Here is a 25,378-nt window from a genome sequence, read left to right as displayed (position 1 = left end):
AAAGCGACTGTGTATAGTCAATGGCAGTGTGGAATGATGGTAAGGCCATTATACTTTAACCTAGAAAGGAACCTGTACTGAAGAAAAATATAAACGCAACATGCAACAATCAATTGAAAAAAATGTATTGGTCCCTAATCTACGGAATTCACATAACTGGGAATACAGATATGCATCTCTTGTCACAGATACCTAAGGGGCGTGGATAAGATAACCAGTACCACCATTTGCCTCATGCAGCCGTTTGCCTCATGCAGACATACTGCCAAATTCTCTAAAATGACGTTGGAGGCGGCTTATGGTAGAGAAATTAACATTAAATTCTTTGGTAACAGCTCTAGTGGACATTCCTGCAGTCAGCATGCCAATTGCACGCTCTCTCAAAATGTGAGATATCTGTGGCATTGTGTTGTGTGGCAAAACTGCACATCTCAGAGTGGCATTTTATTGTCCCCAGTACAAGGTGCACCTGTGTGATGATCATGCTGTTTAATCAGCTTCTTGATATGCCACACCTGTCAGGTGGATGGATTATCTTGGCAAAGGAGAAATGCTCACTAACAGGGATGTAAACAAATTTGTGCACAAAATTATAGAGAAATTCCATACGTTTTTGTGCGTATGAAAATGTCTATTTCAGCTCATGAAACACGGGACCAACACTTTACATATTGCATTTATATTTTTGTTCAGTCCATATAACCCTGTGTGTCATGTTCTTCATCTCAAACCAGGGGTTATCCAGCTCTGACATCTCGCTTGCTTGGTCAACACAATCTCAGTCAACTTTTCACCCCTAGCTAATATGAACACTCACCACTCGCTAGGTCAAACAAACTGAGACACTTTGAAGCCAGTTCTGTGGTTAAAGTGAGTGTGAATTCCAGTGTAGTATCTTCATGCAGGAAAGGAGACTTCAAACATGGCATTGAAGCGAGAAGCTACAATTAAAAGTGTGTCATAGGTGTCTCACACTTTCCTCTCCCAGCAGTCCATTTCTACCAGTTAGACTCTGATCAAAGAGATCAGGATGTTCTGCCATTATCTCCACTCTCATACAGAGCAACTCAACTCCACATTCAAATGCCAAAAAGAGCAACAACTGCAAGATAGACTCTCTGAAAAACACTAGGACAGGAGCTTTCCTCCTGAAAAGAAAACTTACATAAAAAACACTAGAAATTGGATTGCATTTCCAGTCTCTCTCAACAATCCACTCCAATTTAGATGATTCATTATTTGAAATAACAAAAGGGCATATCACTTAAACATTGCATGAATGCCAGCAAATACAGTTGAAATGCACTTATATTTTGTGTGGTGAAGATTCAAATGTGGTGCAGATGAGATGCTAAATATAGCGACAGGCATGCAGAGTGAGCCTGCTAACCTTTATGAGATCTTCAGAGTAGAAGTTAATCACTAAAATAAAAACACACACAGACTCTCTCTTTCTCTCTCTCTCTCTCTCTCTCTCACACACACACACGCACACACGCACAGACACACGCACACGCAAACACACATACGCACATGTGTAGGATCTTAATTTGAGCCAGTTTGCTACAGCAGGAAATGTGGATTATTATGTGGATTATAATCAATGGACAATATTGAATGGGTTGATACATTTTCCGTAAGGGCAAATCAAGTTTGAAATTTCAAAGTGGAAATTACAAACTTCAGGAGCCTTTTTACCTCAAATACACTACAAGTGCTCTGTACACAAGCACACTCACAAACACGCACACACACACACAAAAGCATGCACGGCACATGCATGGCACACACACACACACACACACACACACACACACATTCTTGTGAGCCTTGTAAAATGACTAATCTTTTTCTGAAGTAGAGACACTACCCTAAATGTGTAATAGTGAAACACTTTAAAATGGTAATAGACTACTCTGAAATGTCAGGGTCCAATGGCACCGTCGTTGAGTATCAGCATATCAGTGTATTTGATTACAGCTAATTAAAATGCACCATTCTTCTTTGCAGTATCTGCACATCTGTGAATGAGAGGTACATCGCGTGAAAATCCGGTCCTCTTTTCTCACCACCTTCAGTAAAAGTGCACACTGCATATATCAGCCACCTATTAGCGTCACAAGAGAGGAGGGACGAATTAGCCCATCGCTAGCATGGTATTGACGGTTTGAGAGCACATTTGAATTAGCCGTCTGCCTTTATAACACTGTAATAAGATGGCTGTAAAGTCCTGTCAGCACATTATGACGTCCTGACTGGCTACTGTAACTTTCCTAAACCTTACGCCATATCAGAAAACAAACTAACATTCAAATGTCAAGTTCTATAGTATATCAATGAGTAATGTGAGGTTGTCTGCTACTGTCATGGCCTGATTTGACCTAGGGATAATATGTATGCAGTCTATACATTATGACATCCTACATCAAGTGTTACTTGACTTACAAGAAAGTGTGAAATGTACACATAACACTGAAAATAGACTTCAAATGTCTGGGACTGAACATCTCAACAGGTGAGTGATTAACTACCCTACAGAGCAATACCTCTTGGTTCTCATTGTAACTCTGGGTCCCAGGTACGTACAAGGCTTCAGTGAACATTATCTTTGTGAGCCCAAATCTCCAATTTGTAATCCTGCTTGAGGCACCACAGTAGTGTTTTAATAATCTGTTCTTTTAGGGGGCACTTATCACAGGCTGTACTATCAGCATCTCAAATGACACGGTGTGGAATTCAGACTCTCCCGAAACCTATCCCAGGCCATTTATTTTAGATACTTTGACGGAAAAGGGTCAGAAAGGGTTGTTTGAAAAAGCCCTATACTGTGCCGATAACTGAATTGCATATAAATAATATTAATGGACAGTATGGGTATAAACCAAAAACATAAAAGTAATGTTTCATCTTACAGATGTAGGATCTTAATTTGAGCCAGTTTGCTACAGCAGGAAAATAATCTTGCAGCAGCTGGAAATTTGAATTGTTATGTGGATTATAGTTAATGGACATTTTTGTAGGGGTTGGTGCATTTTTCGTAAGGGAAAATCAAGTCTGAGATTTCTAAGTAGAAATTACAAATGTCTTTTTAAACCTCAAATACACTTCAAGCTTGACATGTCCTGTATTTCAGGAACGTTCTCCTGCAACAGGCTGATCAAATTAAGATCCTACCTGTACATTACAAACTAACATCACACCTTTAACAACTAAATGTTATTTTTTAATGATACATCTGCAAGTGAAACCTGCTGTTTTTAGTTATAATCAGCTTTTTATGACATTCAATCGTCCCTACAAACATCCAATAACTGGTCCATTTTGACTCCATGACTAATATAATTTGTTCTATTACTAATATAATGACATATGTACAGTAAGTTGTTGAATATCTCCAGGTCTGAAGGCACAACCTGACTGTGCATCATGAGAATCCCTGGAATCCAATGACATAATGTCTGGAAGGCCTGTGAGCCAACCATTATCCCGGATTGGCAGCCCTCTGATTGGCTTAGGAGAGGAGATAGCTCATCCTGACCTTTTGCCATGAGTGAATCCTGACAGGATCAATCAAAAGACGAGCATCCTTTAAACACAAACTCATTGAGTCATTGGGCTCCAGGCTTTGCGGTGGAATTGAATAAGTGGGGCCCACTCCCATAGTGTGGTCTGCATTAAGCAACCATTTCTCCTAGCTACTCATTTCTGATGGGATCCTTATGTAGATTTCCTCAGAATCAGCAGTAAGGCTTTTAGCGGATGGGGTATGTCTGGGCCTTTTCACCACCAGGTTCAATCAGTACTGCTGGGGAACAGAGAGATAGTGAGGGAGTGGAGCCGTGAACTGAGGCTTAGGGGCATGCCTGAACTCACTGCACTAGAACTGTTCAAGGGGGAGAGAGTTCCCTGACATGGCCCTATATCCATAGACTACAGATGTAGGATCTTAATTTGAGCCAGGAAATGTGAATTATAATGTGTATTATAATTAATGAGCTCGCCCAGTACTCAAGCAAACTACAGTAGCAAAAAACATTCGGTTTGTCTGATTTCATTTTTGGACTACCCCTATTAGCATTATTACAATATCATTTTAAGGTCTTTCAACCACAACAAACATGTCCTTCCCCCCAGACAACATGGCTTATGGGGGGCAGCCCTCAAAATAACATTTTTGCTGACACTACCCAGAGGACATTTTATCATGTCACACTCAGAAACCATCAAGGACATTGGAGCACTGTGATACCCTGTAATAAACCGTGTACATTTTATACTGTGCTTTGGCTGAATGACACATGCTGCAGTGGACACTTTCACTTAAGCATGGATATCTAACACAAGGCACGATACTTTATGGCCTGGAACATGTTTCAATCTGGACCCTATCTCGCTGTGCCGTATAACATCATGGTCCACGGTGCAATATGAACACTTTTTATGATAAAAGGCAAGTCGTTGGTTGACCTAGTACAAAACCAAAAACCTTTAATAAGCATCTGCCAGTAAATGATAATATGCGTAAATAATCTTGCCATCAAACTGCTCTACGCCACCTCCTGTGCTTATTCATACGTTCGCTGCACTGTGCCATGAATATGCTAAACAGTATGCAGATACAAGTAAATGAGGGGCAGTTTAACTTTGATTGACTTTACGTCTGTGGGCCAAAATTATGAATACGATATTTCCTTGAGGATACCGAACAACACTGTCATTGCTTTCATGTATACGCTAGCTGTTAGCATCGCTGATAAAGGCTGAGGCATAGTCACGCTTGACGTTCTTGAACGTTGACTTTTCACGTCTCGAGGGAAGTTGGCGTCTGAATTCCCAACTTCACGAAACTTGGACAGCAGGCACTTTAACTCACAAAATGCCAGAATCACTACAATGAATTGACATCAAACGAGATGGTATCTAGTGAGTGGAATAATTTACTCATTTTAGAATTCATTCTATATAACACTTCAATCCACTGCAAACAGAACTCCAATGTACTCAACACCCATTGGAAAATGAATGAGCTTTTCCCCTGACAGATCATCGAACACGGTAGATCTTGAGCATACAGTACAGTAATAGCCTAACAGATGATGGTTCCTGGCACAGCTCGATTGGCGGAGGGTGTAAGACAGCCCCTTATGTCACACGAGAGGAGTGCTGCAGTCAGTGCATTGGCGGTGCACTGTCTCTTTAAAATGAATGCCCATGCTTGACAGGAGCTGCTGTATCAAACTACTGTAAAATCGACATGACTGGGTTGGCTCAGTGGCTGGCTGGTGCTCCATGCTGTCCATCTGCACCATGAGAGAGAGAGAGAGAGAGAGAGAGAGAGAGAGAGAGAGAGAGAGAGAGAGAGAGAGAGAGAGAGAGAGAGAGAGAGAGAGAGAGAGAGAGAGAGAGAGAGAGAGAGAGAGAGAGAGAGAGAGAGAGAGAGAGAGAGAGAGAGAGAGAGAGAGAGAGAGAGAGAGAGAGAGAGAGAGAGAGAGAGACCTACAGTATCTTATCTTCACAGTAAATGTCCATATGATAGGCCTCACATAGGCCTAATGACTTTTGAGTAAGCATGGAATTGGGACACCTACATTTAAACATTGGCGTAAAACACAAAATACTATATTATTTCTATGGCATTTTCAGTCTAACAACTTTAAAACTGATGCATTCCGGCATGGTGTTCGTCAAGGAGAGATAAAACAAGTGTTCTTACAGGGAACTACTGTTCAGTCAGCCATAAGTAAAAAAAAGATGGGACTGATCACCTGATTTCATTTTGATAACATTACCTTGAGATTCAAACACAGACTCCTCTACCCAGAAAACCTGTTACATCTGAAAGGTTAACGGTCCTGTCACGTCCTGACCAGTAATAGGGGTTATTTGTTATTATAGTTTGGTCAGGACGTGGCAGGGGGTATTTGTTTTATGTGGTTCGAGGGTTGTGTGTATGTAGAGGGGTGTTGTATTTATGTGTTCTGGGATTTTTGGTGTATGTTCTTGTTTTGGTATTCTAGGTTTTCTATGTTGTGTATTTCTTTTTTTGGCCGGGTGTGGCTCTCAATCAGGAACAGCTGTACATCGTTGTTTCTGATTGAGAGTCATACTTAGGGAGCTTGTTTTCACCTGTCTGTTTGTGGGTAGTTGTTTTTGCACTGCTTTTAGTTAGCCTGCAAAACTGTTCCTGTCGTTCTTTGTTTTCTTGTTTTTTCATATAAATAAATTATGATGAACACGCAACCCGCTGCGCCTTGGTCTTTACATTACGACACCTGTGACAGGTCCCATCTATTGTAGTGGAAAGAGTATAGCCTGTACATTCCTATTGACATGGGTTTTGAAGGTATAATACTACTGTGCACACATTTTTCTGGCAGTGATCTCTCAAGAGTGGGCTCGCATACAGTAGCGTAACATCTCACCAATATTATGCAACCAACTTCTATTGCTGTGCTCACACAAGAGGCTGCTGGGCTATATCCGCTTGTGATGTGTTAGAAGATGACCAAAAGCATCATATAACACAGTTTGAACTGGCCATTCTCTTTGAATGACTGATAACTTTAAGACATTCATGTATTGGCTGCTGAACATGAGTTGGGTTTGAATTTTGTCAATGCACAACCAGTACAGCAGTACGGCAGTGTCCTTACTGTACCCAGTGTTACAAGACATCACACCTCAGCAGCCTCAAGTCTCTCGCTCTCTCTCCTTCACCCCCCTCTCTCTCTCTATCACTCTCTCTCTCCCTTTACCTCTTTCTCTCACTCTCTCTCTTTCCACTCTCTCTCTTTCCCCTCTCTCTCTCTCTCCCCTCTCTCTCTGTCACACACATATACATTCTCCTCACACAAGATTTGCAGTTGCTGTACAGAGATAATTTGGTAATAGGGACTGGACTCAGTGTACCATACAACCCTTGGATCTCTCAAAGTCCCACCAAACTTTCAAGTCACCATAACATTTTACACATACAGTCAATCAACAAGATATATTACCCCAAACAAAGAATTTGAAGGCTGAATGATTGAAGGGGCTCACGTTGCACTCACGTTCACACAGCATTAGTCATGGTTGCGTGTCACAACTCCAAGGGAACTGACTTGAACATACATTTTCATGGACCATTTTCCTCCACTACAAACTCATTAAATATTGAGTCTCCAAAACAAGCAAATAAGTACCCCTTCAGGCTCCTTACTGCACACATTGAATAGATATGGCTCAATACTAGAGGGGCAAAGTTACAGTGTCATGGAGATACAGTAGGCTACCGGTGACCATGATCTAAAGACACAGGGAAATGGACTTGCAAGAATGTGATACCAGCAGGCATGCACACCTCAGCACATTGCAACACGATGGACTATCCTACTCAGCATGCACAGGCAAAGTGACATATTGACTGGCACACAGTGATAAAAAAACCAGGTAGGTAGCTATCTCGAAGACACTACCTCTTGCTGTACCTGCCTGTGTTTTCACTACGCCGCGTTAACGCACCCCTTTGCTATAATCTGTATTGTATGATGGAGGAGAGAGAGAGAGAGAGAGAGAGAGAGAGAGAGATGAGGTGGAGGGAGGGAGATGCAATAGTGGAATATTGTTCTCTTACCTTGAAAGGGGACATAGGACATGTTCCAACGGCATTGAACGTGGTCTTCGAGTCTTGACAGTCTCTCGGCATGCAACAAAAATACCACACACCAGTCAGAAAATAAGGAATACGCTATTCACCATTGGAGTCGATGGTAGCCAATATTCCACTGCTGTTCAGAAATTGAAATTATAATCCACAACCACCGAAAGCCATTGAAAATGTACCCCCGTTAATAAAAATATATGAACAAATATATCGCACGCACCGTTATCGAGGTGTGGGGGAAAACACGAGAGAGAGAGAGAGAGAGAGAGAGAGAGAGAGAGAGAGAGAGAGAGAGAGAGAGAAAGGGGGCGGATGAGTGAGTGCGCGCGTGTGTGCGCTTTCCATTATAGCTATAGCCTATCTATGCATTGTATGCTCCATGTTTGCTCCTTGAAGTTCAAGAAGCAATGATGGCTAAAATCGCCTTATTGAATACGGCCCCTTCTACCGCTATCAAACGCGTACGCCACCGCACGCACAGTCACACGCAAACGTGCGCACACACGAACACACTACACCGATTGGTGCTGCTGCCGATAACGCGGTAGCCTACATTACAGTTCGCTATAATTCTCTCGTTTTGGTGGTAGGCTATAAACTAGACAATTGGGAAGTCATAAACTTATTTTGGGCTGTAGGCCTATGTCTGGTGACATGGTCAATGGGAATATTCTCAAGGGGTAGGCTAAATAAATGGTTTTCGACAATGACTTCCACCAACTCATCTCAAATGTCAAAACGAACCACATTTTTTTTTATTTGCCTGTAGGCTCTACATTCAGAGCTAAATGGTTGCATCTTTATTCCTGAACTTTTTTGTTCCATTACAAAGATTAACGGGCAAAATTATTGATAAGGCTATTGATCATTTTTAGCGACACATTTGAAGTTGCTGGTGTCCTAAAAGGAACACAGTTAAAAGTAGTTATACATGTGCATTGTATTCGTCCAATGTACACATGCACAAATTGATATGGAGCCTACCTACACATTATCAGGCTCAAGAATGGCATCACGTGTGCAGTTGGAAGCTGATGATTTCCTCTTGGATCCAATAGTGGTCCATAGAGCCAACATGGCGTCCTGATCGGCTCAGTTGCTTCACCTGCCTGCACAGTACGGTGTCAAACTTGGATTATGGCTACCACCTGGCGGTAGACTCTTGCAGCTGCAGTTGGAGACTGAACAGTAATGCACTTTAATCTTTCCTTTACACCTCCTCCTAGTGGGAAATGTAAGTAAGTACATGCATTACACATAATTACACCCAAAGCTTTAATGCTGAATATACATTTCCGCCTAACGACCTATGTAAAGGCCAATAGTGATCTGCTAATTAGAATGACACCATCTATACAGAGTAACATACAGTTACTGCAGTATGCATCACCATAGCCCTCTAAGATTCAGTAGGCTATCTGAAATGTCACTGCAATGAATCAACTGCTCTTGACATGCCATGGCAAAGAGATTCTTGGCAACGGAGCCATAAGGACTAGCCAGTCGGTTTGCCTGGCAGAAGGGCTATTGATTAATCACAAAATACCTACATGTGAATGGGGAGTGGAGTCTATTGCTATACCAATAGAATAAAATGGAATAGAACAGAAAATAACTCTCTGAAGTGCAATTCATCATATATTATTATTGGCTAGCCTACTGTAAATACAAATAGGCATATACATATTGTAAGTTAAACAAGAAATGGACAGAAAACACTCAAAGCACATTGGTAAGATGTGAAGGGCAACTTTTAATTTTTTAAATTTTACATTGGCTGTATCAGCCTAGGTTATACATGTATAAACGTAATTTGACCAAAAGTCCAAAAATACATCAAACCAAACTTGGACTTGACTACAAATAAAAAAAAGAGAAGACTATAGAGACTCTCTTAGCTTCTTATTCCTCAACTCAAAATCAGATTTACCCCAGTCCTTTGAAGTAATTTTGTATAGTTCCATCTATAACCTACAGTAACGAACACTTGACGGGTCTATAGACATACTTTACCATAGAAAACATACAGATACATTCATTACCATCGAACTGATGGTTCCACAGACCTCTTCCTATTCAACTACAGCCAAATTCACTGAGAATGATCTAAATCCTAAACTGGGATGGGAAGGACTGAGTTGGGAGGTTCATTTGACCTGCACTGACATTTAGAAATGTGTCAAACCCTTAGCAATCCAACCTGGACTCAGGGGTAGACGTAACATAGTAAACGTAAATCTGTGACACTCCAATTAGATATGTAATAATTTGTGGATGTCCATTATCCATTTCATATTATATGTTAGGAATTGCAATTTGTACATGTTACGAATTTGCAAAACGTATGATATATTACGAATTCCAACTTGTGGCTAACGTTATCTAGGTGACTAACGCTAAAGTTAGCTAGGTGGCTAATGTTAACTACACTAGGGGTTAAGGTGAGGAGTTAAGTTAAAGGGTTAAGGTTAGGGCTAGGGGATGGGTTAGCTAACATGCTAAGTAGGTGCAAAGTAGATGAAAAGTAGTAAGTAGTTGCAAAGTTGCAAATAAACTAAAATGCTAAAGTCCGTGATGAGATTCGAACACGCAACCTTTGGGTTGCTAGTCATTTGCGTTATATGCCTACCCATCCACTCTGACCAACCACATTACTTTCATTTTTGCCTTAAGTAACCTTCTGTCTTATCCAACCATACCAAATGTAACATATCATACTAATTTGAGTGTTCCGGATTTACATTTACTATGTTACGTCTAGTCTATGAGACCAGGCTGAGCAATCATCTATTCACTATTAGAAACCGGGTCATTCGATCCCTGAATGCTGATTGGCTGAAAGATGTGGTATATCAGACCGTATACCACAGGTATGACACAAAACTACTTGTTTGCTGTTCTAATTACGTTGATAACAAGTTTATAATAGCAATAAGGCACCTCTGGGGTTTGTGCTATATGGCCAATATACAATGGCTATGGTCTGTATCCAGGCACTCCGCATTTGGTTGTGCTTAAGAACAGCCCTTAGCCGTGGTATATTTGCCATATACCACACCCGCTCAGGCCTTATTGCTTAAGTAAGAGATGGGATATTTCACATCATTCAATCTGGGGAATGGGCGACATCTTGTTGTGGTTTTAAAAAAATGACTGAAAATGGTTTCTGTTGACATGATTATAACAGTATAACTGCCTATTGTGTTATTTACTGTAACTACACCTGTAACACAATCTGTCTTCTGGGGGATACAACACACACATTTACTCTTATCTGTGTTTTATCCCACAAAAGGCAGAAATAAAGGATCTGTATAAATATAAACTCTGAACCTTGCACTATGATATTCTAGAGTTCTATACACAACCTCCTGTTCCACTATGATCTCTGGGGCCCAGTTCCAAATCAAACACAAACCCATAGCCCTTACCTCTTAGACACTTGGGTACATCTGAAAGGATCGGATATATGAGAAATACGATGAAAGCTCCACCTTTCCCTCTGATAGGCCGGATGAAACATAAGCCATATTGCTCATATCTATCCAATCTTGTCAGCTCTACAGTGTCCAGACTAGGGCTTAGGTATCAGCATTAAAGTGGGCCAGAGTTAACGCTATCGCTCATCCTCAGTGTAAACCTGGAAGATAGGAGCTGACTCCTCTGTCTATGACCTGAAAATGGAAAACAGTACAAATAGTTTCACCTGCACATAATACCATAATTTGTTGACTTCTCTTCCCTAAAAGAATGTAAAGCACCCCTCAACAAATTGACAGTCAAATCTGGCTCAACAAGCGGCCATTTTCCATGGCTATCTGATCAAAGATTTTGATCAGTAATCTTGAAGTGTTTTGATATTTGTTAGAAATGTATTTTACACTAATTCTGTGTGTGAAAGCCTAAACAACATTGTCGTGACTCTTCAATTTGCAATTGGTGGATGAGGAAGAAAACCTTACAGAATAGTTATCATACATGTCATACATTTCAATCACCTGATCCCTAGATTCAGGTAAACTTCTCATTCTGCAGATGCACAATCCAGACAGGCACTATGCAACCACATCGTCAAATCATTCTATAATAATATATTGTGAATATATAAATCTAACTATAAAACAAAAGCCCTGTTGCGGCTCCTAATATATTTCTATTACATACTATCATGTAAATCAAGTATGACAAAAGGTAACGTAACAAATTGCCTATAATCAAATACTGTATATACAATCTTCAAACGTAAACATGATAAATGCAAAGGCATATTCCAAAGGTATACAGTACAAATATAGGGGAAACACTAGCAAATAGGGAGATATAGTAACACGTAGTGTGATGATATAGAATGGAGGCGATATCGTTTGAGCAACCTGGATTTGCCTTGTGTGGGGTTTTTGTTCTGCTTGTACTTGAAGTTGCCACACATTTCTGATGTGGCACCTGCACGACAGTCATTCTTTCTCTCTCTCTCCCCAATATCCCCTCTTTGCTGCCAAGCACTCTGGTGTGTTGACCCCCCCCCCATCTCTCTCTCACTTTCTCTCAGTACACACTCACGTTCCCCCACTCCACAAGGTACTGGACCTTCCCGTCTGGCGTTACTCGCCTCGCCAAAATCCTCACCCCGTCCCCGCCCCCCCAGCCCCTGGCAGCTGACCCATCCCCCCCGCCCCCTCCCCCCACGCCGCCCGGATAGGAAGGGACGTCACGCAGCATGAGGGAGGGGCAGGGATCCAACTTCTGGCCAGGCTGGTGCTGGTGGTGCTGCTGGTGGTGGTGGTTGTGGTTGTTGTGGTTGTGGTGGTGATGGTGGGAGGATGACAGGGAGAAGGGGAGGCAGGGGGGCGGCACTCGACAAGGGTCTTCCGCACTGAAGAGAGAAAGAGAGGTGAATATTTCACGATTCATACTTTTTGCCATTGTCATCCAGGCACAGCTATGGTTTCCTCTCTAGATGTCTAGATTGAGGGTAGTCCCCGGAGAGCAGGAGGAGCTGGGGTTAATACTGACCTATAGTGATGCAGGGTTCTGGAGATGGCTGGGGCTCCGTTATAGGTGGGGTGATACAGGGCAAACATCCTCTTAGGTGGAGAGCTGTGGAAAGAGCAGGGATATAATAAAAACAATTTTAAACGGACAGAAAGCAACAATGCATGGATTTCCACTGACATACTGCCTAATACAAGCATTTCGCTACACCCGCAATAACATCTGCTAAACACGTGTATGTGACCAATAATTTGATTTGATAAGGGTAGCCTAAATCAGTGAGGATGTAATGTAAAAAAAACAGTAACACTCTGTAAATACAGTACAATGCATCATTACTTGTTATACAGTATGTAAAGTGTAACCAATACAATAACAGTACCAACCCCAAATTCAGCTCCTCCTCCTTCCTGGAGTTGTAGAGGTTAGTTCCACCTACGTAGCCATGGCAACATGGCACCAGATCTATTGGGGTGGCTGGGACCGGGGGCGGACAAGGCTGGACACAGGAGAAACACTGATTAGCTAATGTTCTGACGCCAAATCAGTGGATCCAAACACACATTAAACATGATACTTCAGTTCATGCCCTTTCATGTTATCTTTATAGAAGAATCCATACTGCTTGTGAATACATCTACATAAAAACCAAGGTCTGTTAACATACTGTATCATTTGATACATATCATTTAAAAAATGTAATTGCATTTCACTTTTAAAATGGCCGGACGCTGGAACTTTGTTAGTACAAAGGGCTAGTCTTTCCAAAAGGAAATATTTTCACGTGACAGCTTTAAACCTGCATTACAATTCCACATCACACATTTGTATTGTATGCCGCGAACACACTGCTGCAGTAGCTTTGAAATTATTTACAGTATGGTATTGCTATTGTATCACGATTCACTTAATTATCATCACTTAATATGTCTCATCAAGGCATAGCATGATCCATGTCCTGCATGGCCAAAAGTATGTGGACACCTGCTCATCGAACATCTCAGTCCAAAATCATGGGCATTAATATGGAGTTGGTCCTCCCTTTGCTGCTATAACAGCCTCCACTCTTCTGGGAAGGCTTTCCTCTAGATGTTGGAACATTGCTACGGAGACTTGCATTAGTGAGGTCGGGCAATGGTGTTGGGCAATTAGGCCTGGCTCTGTGCAGGCCAGTCAAGTTCTTCCACACCGATCTCGACAAACCATTTCTGTATGGACTTCGCTTTGTGCATGGGGGCATTGCACATGCTGAAAGAGGAAAGGGCCTTGCCCAAACTGTTGCCACAAAGTTGGAAGCACAGAATAGTCTAGAATGTCATCGTATGCGCGTTAAGTTTTCCATTCACTGGAAAAAAATGTCTTGAACCATGAAAACAGTCCCAGACCATTATTCCTCCTCCACCAAACTTTACAGTTGTCATTATGCATTTGGGCAGGTAGCGTTCTCCTGGCATCTGCCAAACCCAGATTCGTCCGGCATACAGCCAGATGGTGAAGCGCGATTCATTACTCCAGAGAACGCGTTTCCACTGCTCCAGAGTCAAATGGCAGCAAGCTTTGTAACACTCCATCGGACGCTTGGCATTGCGAATGGTGATCTGCTCGGACATGGAAACCCATTTCATGAAACTCCTGATGAACAGTTCTTGTGCCAACGCTGCTTCCAGAGGCAGTTTGGAACTCGGTAGTGAGTGTTGCAACCGAGGCCAGACAATTTTTACGTGCTACAAGCTTCAGCACTCGGAGGTCCGGTTCTGTGAGCTTGTGTGGCCTACCACTTCGCGGCTGAGCCGTTGTTGCTCCTAGATGTTTCCACTTCACAGTAACAGCACTTTCAGTTGACCAGGGCTGCTCTAGTAGGGCAGAAATTTGACAAACTGACTTGTTGGAAAGGTGGCATCCTGTGACGGTGCCACAATGAAAGTCACTGAGCTCTTAAGTAAGGCCATTCCACTGTCAATGTTTGTCTATAGAGATTTCATGGCTGTGTGATGCTCAGCAACAGGTGTGGCTGAAATAGCTGTGTCCACATACTTTTGTATATACATAGTGTATATCTGTCACCTCCATTGCCAATGATAAGTAGATTCATATTGTGGAGACTGAGGTAGCATTTCTTACAGTGTGAGTTTGCTACCATAACAACAAAAGCATCAGTACTCTATCCCATCTATCCTTTGCTTCCTCAGTTCTCAGCACACCCTCAGGTCTGTCAACCTCCAATGCTGGACTGTGACCCACAACATATACAGTAATTACAGCAGTGGTATACTAGCATTATCCCCTCCCCTTACTAGCGCGCTGTCCCTTTAAATCGAGGTGCTCTGTCAATGCTGCACTGTCAAAGTGCCAGCGCCACCTGGCCAAACTGTAATCGACTGCAAAGTGCACTTGGAAGCGCTCCCAGATGCCGCATATCAGCGTACCTTCCCCTCTCACTTTCCCTGGGATAACCAACCTGCCCCAAGATGGCAGATGATTCATGTCCGCTCAGGATACAACAGACTGCTGGAAGTGCTGCCCGCTGAAATACGACCGATCTATAACATTTATTGTCTCAGGATAAGGGAGCCAGCCTGAGCAGTAGAATAAAAGGATGTGTATTTTCTGTTCATATTAAAATATATATTTCTAAACCCGTGACCATAACATGTTGTCATATTCGATCGAGTCATAAACGGTAAACCAGCTTCAATTCAATAGTGTATGAGGGGTAGGCTGGGCTTTGAAGAACATGTAAACAGACAACACTGGCTATAAGGAGAACCTTTTCTCCACACACTGACTGACTGTGACTGACAAGTCATTCCAATGCCAGGCAGCTCTTTGCTATGCAGTGAGGGGGTGGCTGATGGCTGATCTCTCACTTGATGCCTGCTTCGAGACAGAAGCACTGACCTGTGTCTCCATGATGCGCCGCTTTGATTTGCGTGACTCTGGCCCCACTGCTCTCCTCTGGCAGGGCAGTGACAATGGGCTGCTCCACACAACAACACAGAGACACAGTCAATAACTTGAGGAGTGGCGCAATGTTTTTACTTAGAAAACTACAGTACCAGTCAAAAGTTTGGACACACCTACTCATTACAGGGTTTTTCTTTATTTTTACTATTTTCTACATTGTAGAATAATAGTGAAGACATCAAAACTATGAAATAACACATATGGAATCATGTAGTAATCAAAAAAGTGTTAAACAAATCAAAATATATTTTATATTTGAGATTCTTCAAAGTAGCAGCCCTTTGCATGAGACGCCGAGTAGGTGAATGGATGACCCTTGCATGTGTGGTTCCCACCGTGAAGCATGGAGGAGGAGGTGTGATGGTGCTTTTCTGGTGACACTGTCAGTGATTTATTTAGAATTCAAGGCACACTTAACCAGCATGGCAACCACAGCATTCTGCAGCGATATGCCACCCCATCTGGTTTGCGCTTAGTGGGACTATCATTTGTTTTTCAACAGGACAATGACCCAACACATCTCCAGGCTGTGTAAGGGCTATTTGACCAAGAAGGAGAGTGATGGAGTGCTGCATAAAATGACCTGGCCTCCACAATCACCTGACCTCAACCCAATTGAGATGGTTTGGGATGAGTTGGACCGCAGAGTGAAGGAAAAGCAGCCAACAAGTGCTCAGCATATGTGGGAACACCTTCAAGGCTGTTGGAAAAGCATTCCAGGTGAAGCTGGTTGAGAGAATGCCAAGAGTGTGCAAAGCTGCCAACAAGGCAAAGGATGGCTACTTTGAAGAATCTCAAATATAAAATATATTTTGATTTGTTTAACACTTTTTTTGGTTACTACACGATTCCATATGTGTTATTTCATAGTTTGAGGTCTTCCATATTATTTCACAATGTAGAAAATAGTAAAAATAAAGAAAAACACTGGAATGAGGAAGTGTGTCCGACCTTTTGACTGGTACTATATGTCAGGGTATAAATGTGGTGTTTTTTATTTTAAGCCTATAGAGAATAAAAGAGAAGATGGTGTTGAGAGTGTTTAGCAAGAGAATGAATATCCACATGCGAATGTGCACACACACATATGCACACACACTATAAATTATGTATTTATTCATAAAAATCTTCGTTATAAACATATTCACCAGAGTGAAATAAGTGAGTCCTTCCCTTAAATGATTTAATGAGGCACACAGGTGCCTGTTTAGTTAGGAACAGTTGTTCCTATCCAGCTGGAAGGACCACCGTCTACAAGGTGTTGCTCTTTTTCACTATTGTAAATGTGTAATTAATTACTAGAATGAATGTATCCATATAAAGAGTTGGGTCCTGAGGCATGTGTTTGTGATGATGAGAGAATAATAATCACAGAAGTTGTCCTTACTCTGACCTTCTCCTTTGGGTGATGTTGATGGGCGGGTCAGTGATGAGGGGGGACAAATCAGAGGTCAGGGGAGGCGGAGCTCGGACCTGGAGCCCAAAAAGACACTTCTTCTTCTTGATCTCTTTACCAGAGACAAACCTGGATGACGTCACAGAGAAAAAGACTTTCAAAACTTGTAGACAACAACTTTGTAAAGTCAGGTCATCGTTCTTTATTGTCTATGTTTTCTTATCGTTCTCTATTGATAATATCAAAGAGTTAAGAAACAATTATCTAACTGTATTTTCTTTACCCTTATGTACAATTCCAGAAGCAACGCTATCATAAATCTGGTCAAGCATAGCTGTGGCTTCTATTTATTCTTCGCATCATATGCAGACTCTCACCTGTCTTTGTTAGAGTTCAAAGCGTTGAGCAGATTGTGACAGCGATCTTGCCTTGGTGTGTCAGAGAGCTGGGGGACAGGGAGGAATGAAAATCAGGAGTTTGATTAACACTGTGGATGGTAGCCTGAAACAAATGTTAACACATTTAGGAGACACATTGACATTCATTGGTGAAAGGTAAACATTTCCATGGATAACGTAGTTAGTTACTAATGTGATTTGTGAACAGTTCATTAAAAAAAGTGTATGACTGATTTAAATGCAACTGTAGTACCTGAGAGCCACATGAAATACAAATGATATTTACCATTTCAAATGTGCTAAATAACAATGACAAGTAGCTAATGAAATCAAAGCACATAATTACCACATGACTGCCTAAAATTACGCTAGCTAACACTTTCACATCGTTTCATCATAGCACGTAAGTGAGGAAATATTTATACCGAGCCTAGAAGCAAAGAGTCCCAATTCTCATTGGCAAACGACATGATTTCATGGTCGAAATCAAAGTATTTTCTCTTGCAGCACAAGGAGAGGTGGTAGAGTACCAAATGGGCCAAATCTACCCTGTATTTACAATAAACACACCAGGAAAAGACAGTTAGTTCAGAATTTTTCACATCACAAAGCTTTTCATTACATCATTGAGTAAGAGGAATTAACATATTGTAACCCACATGACTCAATAAACCTGTCATAAGAAACTGGTTTTCAAGGGTGTTTCAGTGTGATAATCCCTGCAGTTTAAATTATGTAATCTTCTTTTAGCAGATACTGTATAGCTTTACCAGCTCATGGGTAGCCGTTGAATTGTCTCTGGTCCGTTTGCACAGACTGAGCACTGGAACTCATAAAACCTTTCAGGAAAAAAAAAGGAAACACAGATGATTCTATTTTTGTCTGTGATTGACCAGATATAAAAGTCAATGGAAACATGACATAGCACATGGTTGCTACTGTCAGCAAATTCTTCCCAGTTTCCATCACTTGTTTAGCAGACGTAACAACCCACCACATTCACCTCAAACATTATTTTTCTGCGCAGAAACAAAGAGTAATATAATATATCGTGGGCATTAAACCAGTAGGATAATACAGATGGTTGATGTGACAATAATGGTGTAGCGGACTGGACTAATTTTAATTCATTTTTACCTCTACCACGTTACATTGGACACCAGAGAGGCAGAATAACAACTGCACTGCTATTAGCAATAAACACTAACAGCATTAGCCCTACCACTGCCAGTTGTATAACCTCTCTGTTATGTTTTGGACAATGGTAACGCAAAGAAGCAGTACAAGGTTATAGATAACAATACTCTGTCTCACCTGTCCCCATATAACAACGGCTTGGTCAGACACTGTGTGCAAGCTTCATGAAACCACTGACCACAACTTCCACACTGCAACATTTTCAAGTTCCACCTGCAGTTGATTAATAAAAACATTAGCCACACTCCCCAATGGCCTAAACATAGCTTACATCTGGTGGCTACCTGACAAGAGTACACTATATTATGTATTTTTCAAGAGGCTGCAATACTCAACTGAAAAAACACATTATGTCTTGACAGTAGAGCTATATAATGGTGAAAAGGACATACAGGATTCCGACATGAATATTCTATTTGTTTTTTGTTGGTAAGGAAAATTAATAGTAAAGCTTATTGACCAATACATGTGCTAAACAGTAGTTATAAAATGTTATTATTAAGTGATAATGCCTGAGAAGCAGTGTTTGGAGGATATATTAGCATGGGTGTTGTTAGAACCGAGACGAAGTCGAGGGCCGGCAAACCATGAAAATATATCCTCCAAACACTGGCTTTGAGGGCATTATCACTTTAATACAACTAGTTAACAACATATTCAAATAATGATTGACATATTTTCATTATAAACGTTATTTTGATTCATTTATTCATACTATTTCATCCTTCCACAAGATATAGTCCCGACACAAATCTAGGGTTGATACCCAAGCTGGCTGGTCGTTCATTCTATCGGTTTGGTTGCCAGAGAAGCGACCCAGTCGTTCAGTCTTTTTGTTCTGTATCTATGGATGCGACCCAGTCGTTGGTTCTAAATGTTCCATTGAAATACTGACTTGCAACATTGTTATTGTTGCTTGCTAGCTAGCTAACTACGGCTAACTTACAGTCATGTCAAACAGTGCAGCCAGAATAAGAGCAAAGCAGCTGCATTTGCGTTTGTTTAAGCTGTTTTCTAGTGACATTTATTTGGATACATCCATAACAATGAGCTACTGATGCGAGATTTCGCCTGGTATAGAATATGTGTTCTCTCTTTAGGACACTGTTGTTCAGAGGAGCTAGCCAACAACACAGCTAACACAATCACTTCAAACTGAAGCTGGAAATACTGCAAACTAGCTGCACTTTCTTTCGTTTTACCTGTTTTCTAATTTCTATTGATTTCTATTGATATATATATATATATATATATATATATATATAAATTATGCTGATTCATAATTTCAACTGGCTGAGAAAAGCTGCCTTGCATGTCTGTCTCATCCCGACTCCCAACATGTTTGTTACTATGGGACAACTGGAGATAGAATTTGAATGTTGAAACAATGTTGCAAATGTCAGAGAGACAGACACCAAGGTTCATACAAATCTCCGCTGTTGAAAACTAAATGTTAGTCTAAAAGAAATGTGAGATAATGCCTAGATGCTTTTTATAGTGGAGATCAGTGGATTGTGCAGTCAGATGGAACAGAGTAAATAGGCATTTTAACATCATAGACTTAGCCGGTGGTAACTTGTAGAATAGACACCATCTGGAATGCGGTTTTAACCAATCAGCATTCATGATTAGACCCACCCGTTGTATAACATAATTTATCTACTGAGGGCATCTGTTAGAAGCGATAAATTGTCACTCACTCTCCAGGTCCGGCACAGTAGCAGTAACACTGCTGCTGGTTGGTCAGATGCTGTGGGTCCCAGTCTAAAGATGACAGCTGATAGGGCAGCCGAAGTTTCATGATTTGCATGAGCCGGGCAAACCGTCCTCGTTTGATGGCTCCCCCTCTCTGTAAGACAATTTTGACAAATCGATTCACTACAGCGACCTCTCCACTCACGGTCATGTCAGTACATTCAAGATAGATGACATTGGATGGGAACTATCCAGAAAAAGCAATTCATCTCATTTTATTGTAGGTCAGCAGAGTGAGATAATATCTTAAGAAAAGTCAGGTCAATGAGATTGACATTGACCGATGAGCAATTAGCCCTTAACCACAGTGCTCCCTCATCTAACACCTACAGTACAGAATTGGAGCATAAATGAATTACTGACCATAATGACTATAATACAGTATAATCTTGAAAAAATCTGCATTGACGAACTGGTCAGATGTCCAGGCACAATGTGGAGAAGTATCTAATCCCTATGGTGAATAATACAGAGATGTAACATTTCTGTGGTTTCCTTCAGATATATCCATTGACAACATTGTTTAACACAACACTGGTATTGAAATCCTCTGGATAGATTTAAAAAAAAATGACAAGTCTGAACTGGATATTTTCCCTGAGCCAAGAGGCAGCGTGTGAAACAAAGATTAGCAGTCTAACCTTGGTTGCCACTGCAAAGACACATTGCCGACATATCCAAGAATTGCTGTCAGCTTCCGGCTCAATGGACGGAGTGTGGCACTCAGGATGATAACCTGTTATGGGATGGAGAGAGTGTTTACTGTAATTCACATACTGAGGATATGCTACAGATGGAGGCCTTTTCCTTGTCTCTTTTCATGAAATATTATACACTGAGTGTACAAAACATTATGAACTGCAACGCTTCTGGGTTTTTCACGCGCAACAGTTTCCTGTGTGTATCAAGAATGGTCCACCACCCAAAGGACATCCAGCCAACTTGACACAACTCTGGGAAGTATTGGAGTCAACATGGGCCAGCATCTATGTGGGACGCTTTCGACACCTTGTAGAGTCCATTTCCCCAGACAACTGAGGCTATTCTGAGGGCAAAAGGGTTGCAACTCAATATTAGGAAGGTGTCCTAATGTTTGGTACACTCAGTGTATATTATCTGGTAAAAAAACAGAAAGAAAAAAATAGATGCCATTGTTTTTTACTTTATTTAAAATAGTTGTGCCTATCCGTCATAAGTTATTATTTGAAAATACCTCTATGATTAGTACATAACATGCTGTGTTTTCTTACCGTGACGACATTTAAGACAATTGATGAGAGGTTCTTTAAGAGGCGGGGCATCACAGACACAGCAAACTTCTTCCACTCCAACTGAGACTTAAGCAAGAGAGAAAAGGAGTGAGTAACAGAGAGAGGGGGAGAAAGATATCACTCAACAGTGTTAATTTATGTATATTGATTCATTTCCTTGCCACTTCATTGATTTCAATGTCTCCTGCACCCTTTCAGATTTCACTCCTTTTGACATGTGGATATTTGGCTGTGCTTCCCTTCACTTTACACTAACTACGTGGGGGCGCCATTTCCCTATGGAGTCATTACGCTAATAAATTCATAAATACACCAATTACACCTATTACACCTAAAAGTACCCCATCAGAATTGCCAACATTTCCAGGGAATGTTGTATTTCAACCTTGACTAGAGACCTTAATTGCACAACATTCTTTTGAACTACAATGGATCGGAATGGAGAGAGAGCGTCAAATTAAGAACAAACTTTTCAAAGCTGAGAGAAAAATCTAAAAACATTTTATGAATTTCTTTAATCTCCCTGAGGTGAATCAAGGTAGGGTAAAAGTAAAGATTATTCAAATATGATAAAAGTTGGAGCATCAGGGTAGATATGTATGAAATATTTGTATCAACATTTTAGGAGATATTTCTTTGATTCAAAAGTAATTCCACAGTGCCCAAAAACCTTCTGTTAAATGTTTTGTGTTAACTGAGGAAAACAAGAGTAAGTTGTATGTCTTACAAGAGTGAATGTCTTTTCTTAGGACCCAGAATTCCGAGTTGTCCTCAAATCTCACCAGACAACATTGCTTGACTCCATCTACCTGAGGAGAGTGATGGAAACAGAGTGGAATTGTTCACTCAAACCTAAATTCAATACTTTCCAAATGCACGCACGCACGTACACACACACACTTACTCTTTTCACATTGCCGAGGTACAGTAGTCCATCACTCCATCGAGCTAACACATCATCCCCTTCACTTACTCCCCCCATCCTGAAGAGAAGTGAGAGAGATAGAGAGAGAAGGGGAGAGGAAGAGGAGGGGGCTCATGTGAAATGGAAATCCAATTTATTCACTGAATACTTTGCTGCCATTGCCGACAGAGGTTTATGGCCTTATCGTTCCGTTGGCACTGGGCTGGAGTGGATAAAGGGTTACAGAATCCAGCAGATGTAATGATGAGTGTAAATGCCCATGCATGGAGCAGGACAAACCATTATGGCACAACACATGTGAGAAAATGCATTCACCACTGCATGATGACTGCACTGTAGTTTGATTGTAACACCACTGGACGCCTCTATACTTTGCTTTCTCATGCACTTATGTGTTGTATCCTCTTTGAAAATCTAAAACGACAAACTTGAATAGAAAGGAATCGCTGTAGCCTATGGACATAATCTCTGCACATCCAGCGGTTGTTCCAGTGCAGGCACTCAAGTCAAAGAGACACATGATACATAATAGCATTTTCAGATCAATAAAAATTAACATAGACAGTGTTGCTGGATGAACAGAGAGCCATTGCTACCTGTCAAGTCGAACTCCTCTCCGTTGGGGTCACAGCGATTCCTGTGCCGGCTTGACATGAAATATTTTCTCTCTTCTGTTTTCCTCTCGTCTCAATTACTGCCCGGTTGGATGTGAAGCCTACGTGTGTGCCAAAGTGGATGTGCATGTATGTGTCTGTGCCAAGCGCGTATGTCTGTCAAGTCGTCAGTGAGACACCGTCGGTGCGGCCGTCTTTCTCTCGGTCTGTATGGTCTGTCTGTCCTCCGCGACGTCGTTTCGTCATGTTCCCGTGCCTTTGCTCTCTTTTCTCCACCTATTGATGCTATTAAGCGTGTTTGTCAGAGCAGCACGCGAATCAACCCGCGAGAGACGCCATCATCCCTGCCTCTTTCTCGACCGACTTGTTGTGACGCAGACATAAAACACCGATAGAGTGGGAGGGAGATGGGGGGACCGGGTCAACGGCGGCGGGAACACCTTAACATCCGAAGAAATTGCCTCTAAACCGTTATGACAAGGCAAGCTGTGTTTTCTGAAGAATTAACTAAATTGTGATAAAAGCCAGTTAAAAATCAGCCGACGACGTAGTCGCTGGAGTTTAATCGGGCAATTAGTGGAAGTTTACATACCTCATTAATTGGTACTTCCCAAAGAAGGGTGCTGCAAGTTTGGAGTCCTGGAGAAAGTTTTAGAAGGGCCAGTGGAAGCTGCGCTCACACGTGTTATTCACTTTTCTTTTTTCTTACCATTCAGTAAATTGCACAATAAATAGTTTCCTTGCTATAGTAAGCATTTTTATTTCCTTCCAGCTAAAATAACACTATAATCATAATGTAATCATAAATTATCTAATTTCTTAATATTACTACACATTTTGATTATATAGCCTCGGCTGTAATATACAATATGTATAATAAACATTGTGATTGTTTATATAGAGTTACTTTGTGCAGTCTTTGTGGTCCCCTTGCCAGATAAGCCTATTTTCAGGTTTTGGACACTATACAAAGTTAGCCTATTAGGTCTAAGTAATTAAGGATCATTTAAGGCGTGGATTACTTTGAGCACTTGTCACTGTAGTCATCAAAGGGAATTGTTGAATGTGATTTACAATAGTCTATAGTTGTCCTATACATTTCCTATTAATATACATATTGTGTGTGAAATATTGATTATCTATGATCAATCGTCTATTCTTTACGGCTTGATAATATATACCTACGCTCAATAATGTCATCATCACTTGTCACTGCTCACTATCACCATGAATATCACTGGTCACACAAGCTTTCAATTCTCACGACAATTGGGTGATAACATAACATGGTAATAACCAATATCAGAATGAGTAACAATTGTACTTATTTACCATTGGTTAATTATGAGCCCTAGAAATTGCACACATGTTCATGTATATCATTTATGAACGGCAGATTAAAGGGCATTTAAAAGTGTCATACCATAACTGAGCACTGACAATTCTATGAGTAGGCAACATAGCCTATAATTTAATAGTTAAAACAACAAGCGATGAGGTGTTTCATATGTTATTTTTTTATCTTTAGATTTTATGTATTTGTTCATTTGCTAGTTTTGTCATATGAATGTATCAAGCATATGGTAATATTGCGCTCAAAATGGCCACTGGCATTTCTAAAGGATGACAATGAGTTTCTCATTGGCTACACTAGATGGCGAGCACACTACACCTTCTAATGCGCTGCTTTGTCAGTATTGGAGTGTAGTGGTAGGCGAATAAAAATGCAGTGGTGGCATTTAGCTGAACTACAGTTCAGTTCACATAACTGTGTGATGACAGAGATATTTTCAAATGTATCATTAGCATTTGGATGAGGATCACTTTTAATAATGGCAAAACGGAATTATGCTTCTAGCAGTCTCACAGCAAGATTCACTGTTTACCGAGTAACGATAGTGAGCCCGTTAGCCCAACTTAAGTATCATCACAGAAGAGAAAAAGGACCCCTATTCATGTTAATACGGGGCTTGTGCAGAGGTCATAAGGGTGACAACTTGATGCCTTTCATGTGCTCTCCCTTTTGGAATAAAGATGCCTCTCACACACACAGCCGGGGCTTTGTGAGCGTTTCTGTCATGAGACAGAGAGGAGGGGAAGCAGACAGTCATGAGCTTCTGATAAAAACTAGGCAACGCTCAGTGTGGCTAGGGTCTACAGAAGGGTTTAATTAAGAATATTAGAGTAAGCTTACAGAGAAAGAAGGAAACAAGCACCATTA

At 41.1% G+C, this 25,378-nt stretch overlaps 2 protein-coding genes across 4 annotated transcripts in view; both read right to left on the bottom strand.

Moving 5' to 3' along the window:
• Positions 1–8,095, bottom strand: part of LOC106605281 (ras/Rap GTPase-activating protein SynGAP-like) — a 111,169-nt gene extending 103,074 nt beyond the window's left edge. For 2 of the 3 annotated variants that reach the window (XM_082975320.1, XM_082975319.1), the window contains exon 1: positions 7,616–8,093. In XM_082975320.1, coding sequence (XP_082831446.1) covers positions 7,616–7,637 — 22 coding nt within the window. In that variant the 5' untranslated portion in view covers positions 7,638–8,093. Of the gene's footprint in view, positions 1–7,615 lie in introns of all 3 variants that reach the window. The other variant, XM_082975322.1, reaches the window with a different exon arrangement.
• A 4,095-nt stretch (positions 8,096–12,190) lies between these two features.
• On the bottom strand, positions 12,191–23,687 carry LOC106605251 (PHD finger protein 1). Its single transcript, XM_014200693.3, has 15 exons — positions 23,140–23,687; positions 22,523–22,601; positions 22,346–22,427; positions 21,598–21,684; positions 20,989–21,083; positions 20,293–20,441; positions 18,710–18,805; positions 18,166–18,234; positions 17,821–17,944; positions 17,375–17,442; positions 16,995–17,126; positions 15,536–15,614; positions 13,024–13,136; positions 12,659–12,742; positions 12,191–12,518 (listed from the first exon to the last, which is right to left on the bottom strand). The coding sequence occupies exons 2-15, from the start codon at positions 22,598–22,600 to the stop codon at positions 12,191–12,193; spliced, it is 1,584 nt and encodes a 527-aa protein (XP_014056168.3). The 5' UTR covers position 22,601; positions 23,140–23,687.
• Positions 23,688–25,378: the final 1,691 nt, after the last annotated feature.

Source organism: Salmo salar, chromosome 05, assembly GCF_965601325.2.
Source record: "Salmo salar chromosome 05, fSalSal1, whole genome shotgun sequence".
Lineage (NCBI taxonomy): Eukaryota > Metazoa > Chordata > Actinopteri > Salmoniformes > Salmonidae > Salmo > Salmo salar.
This window is presented reverse-complemented; position numbering and strand designations above follow the sequence as displayed.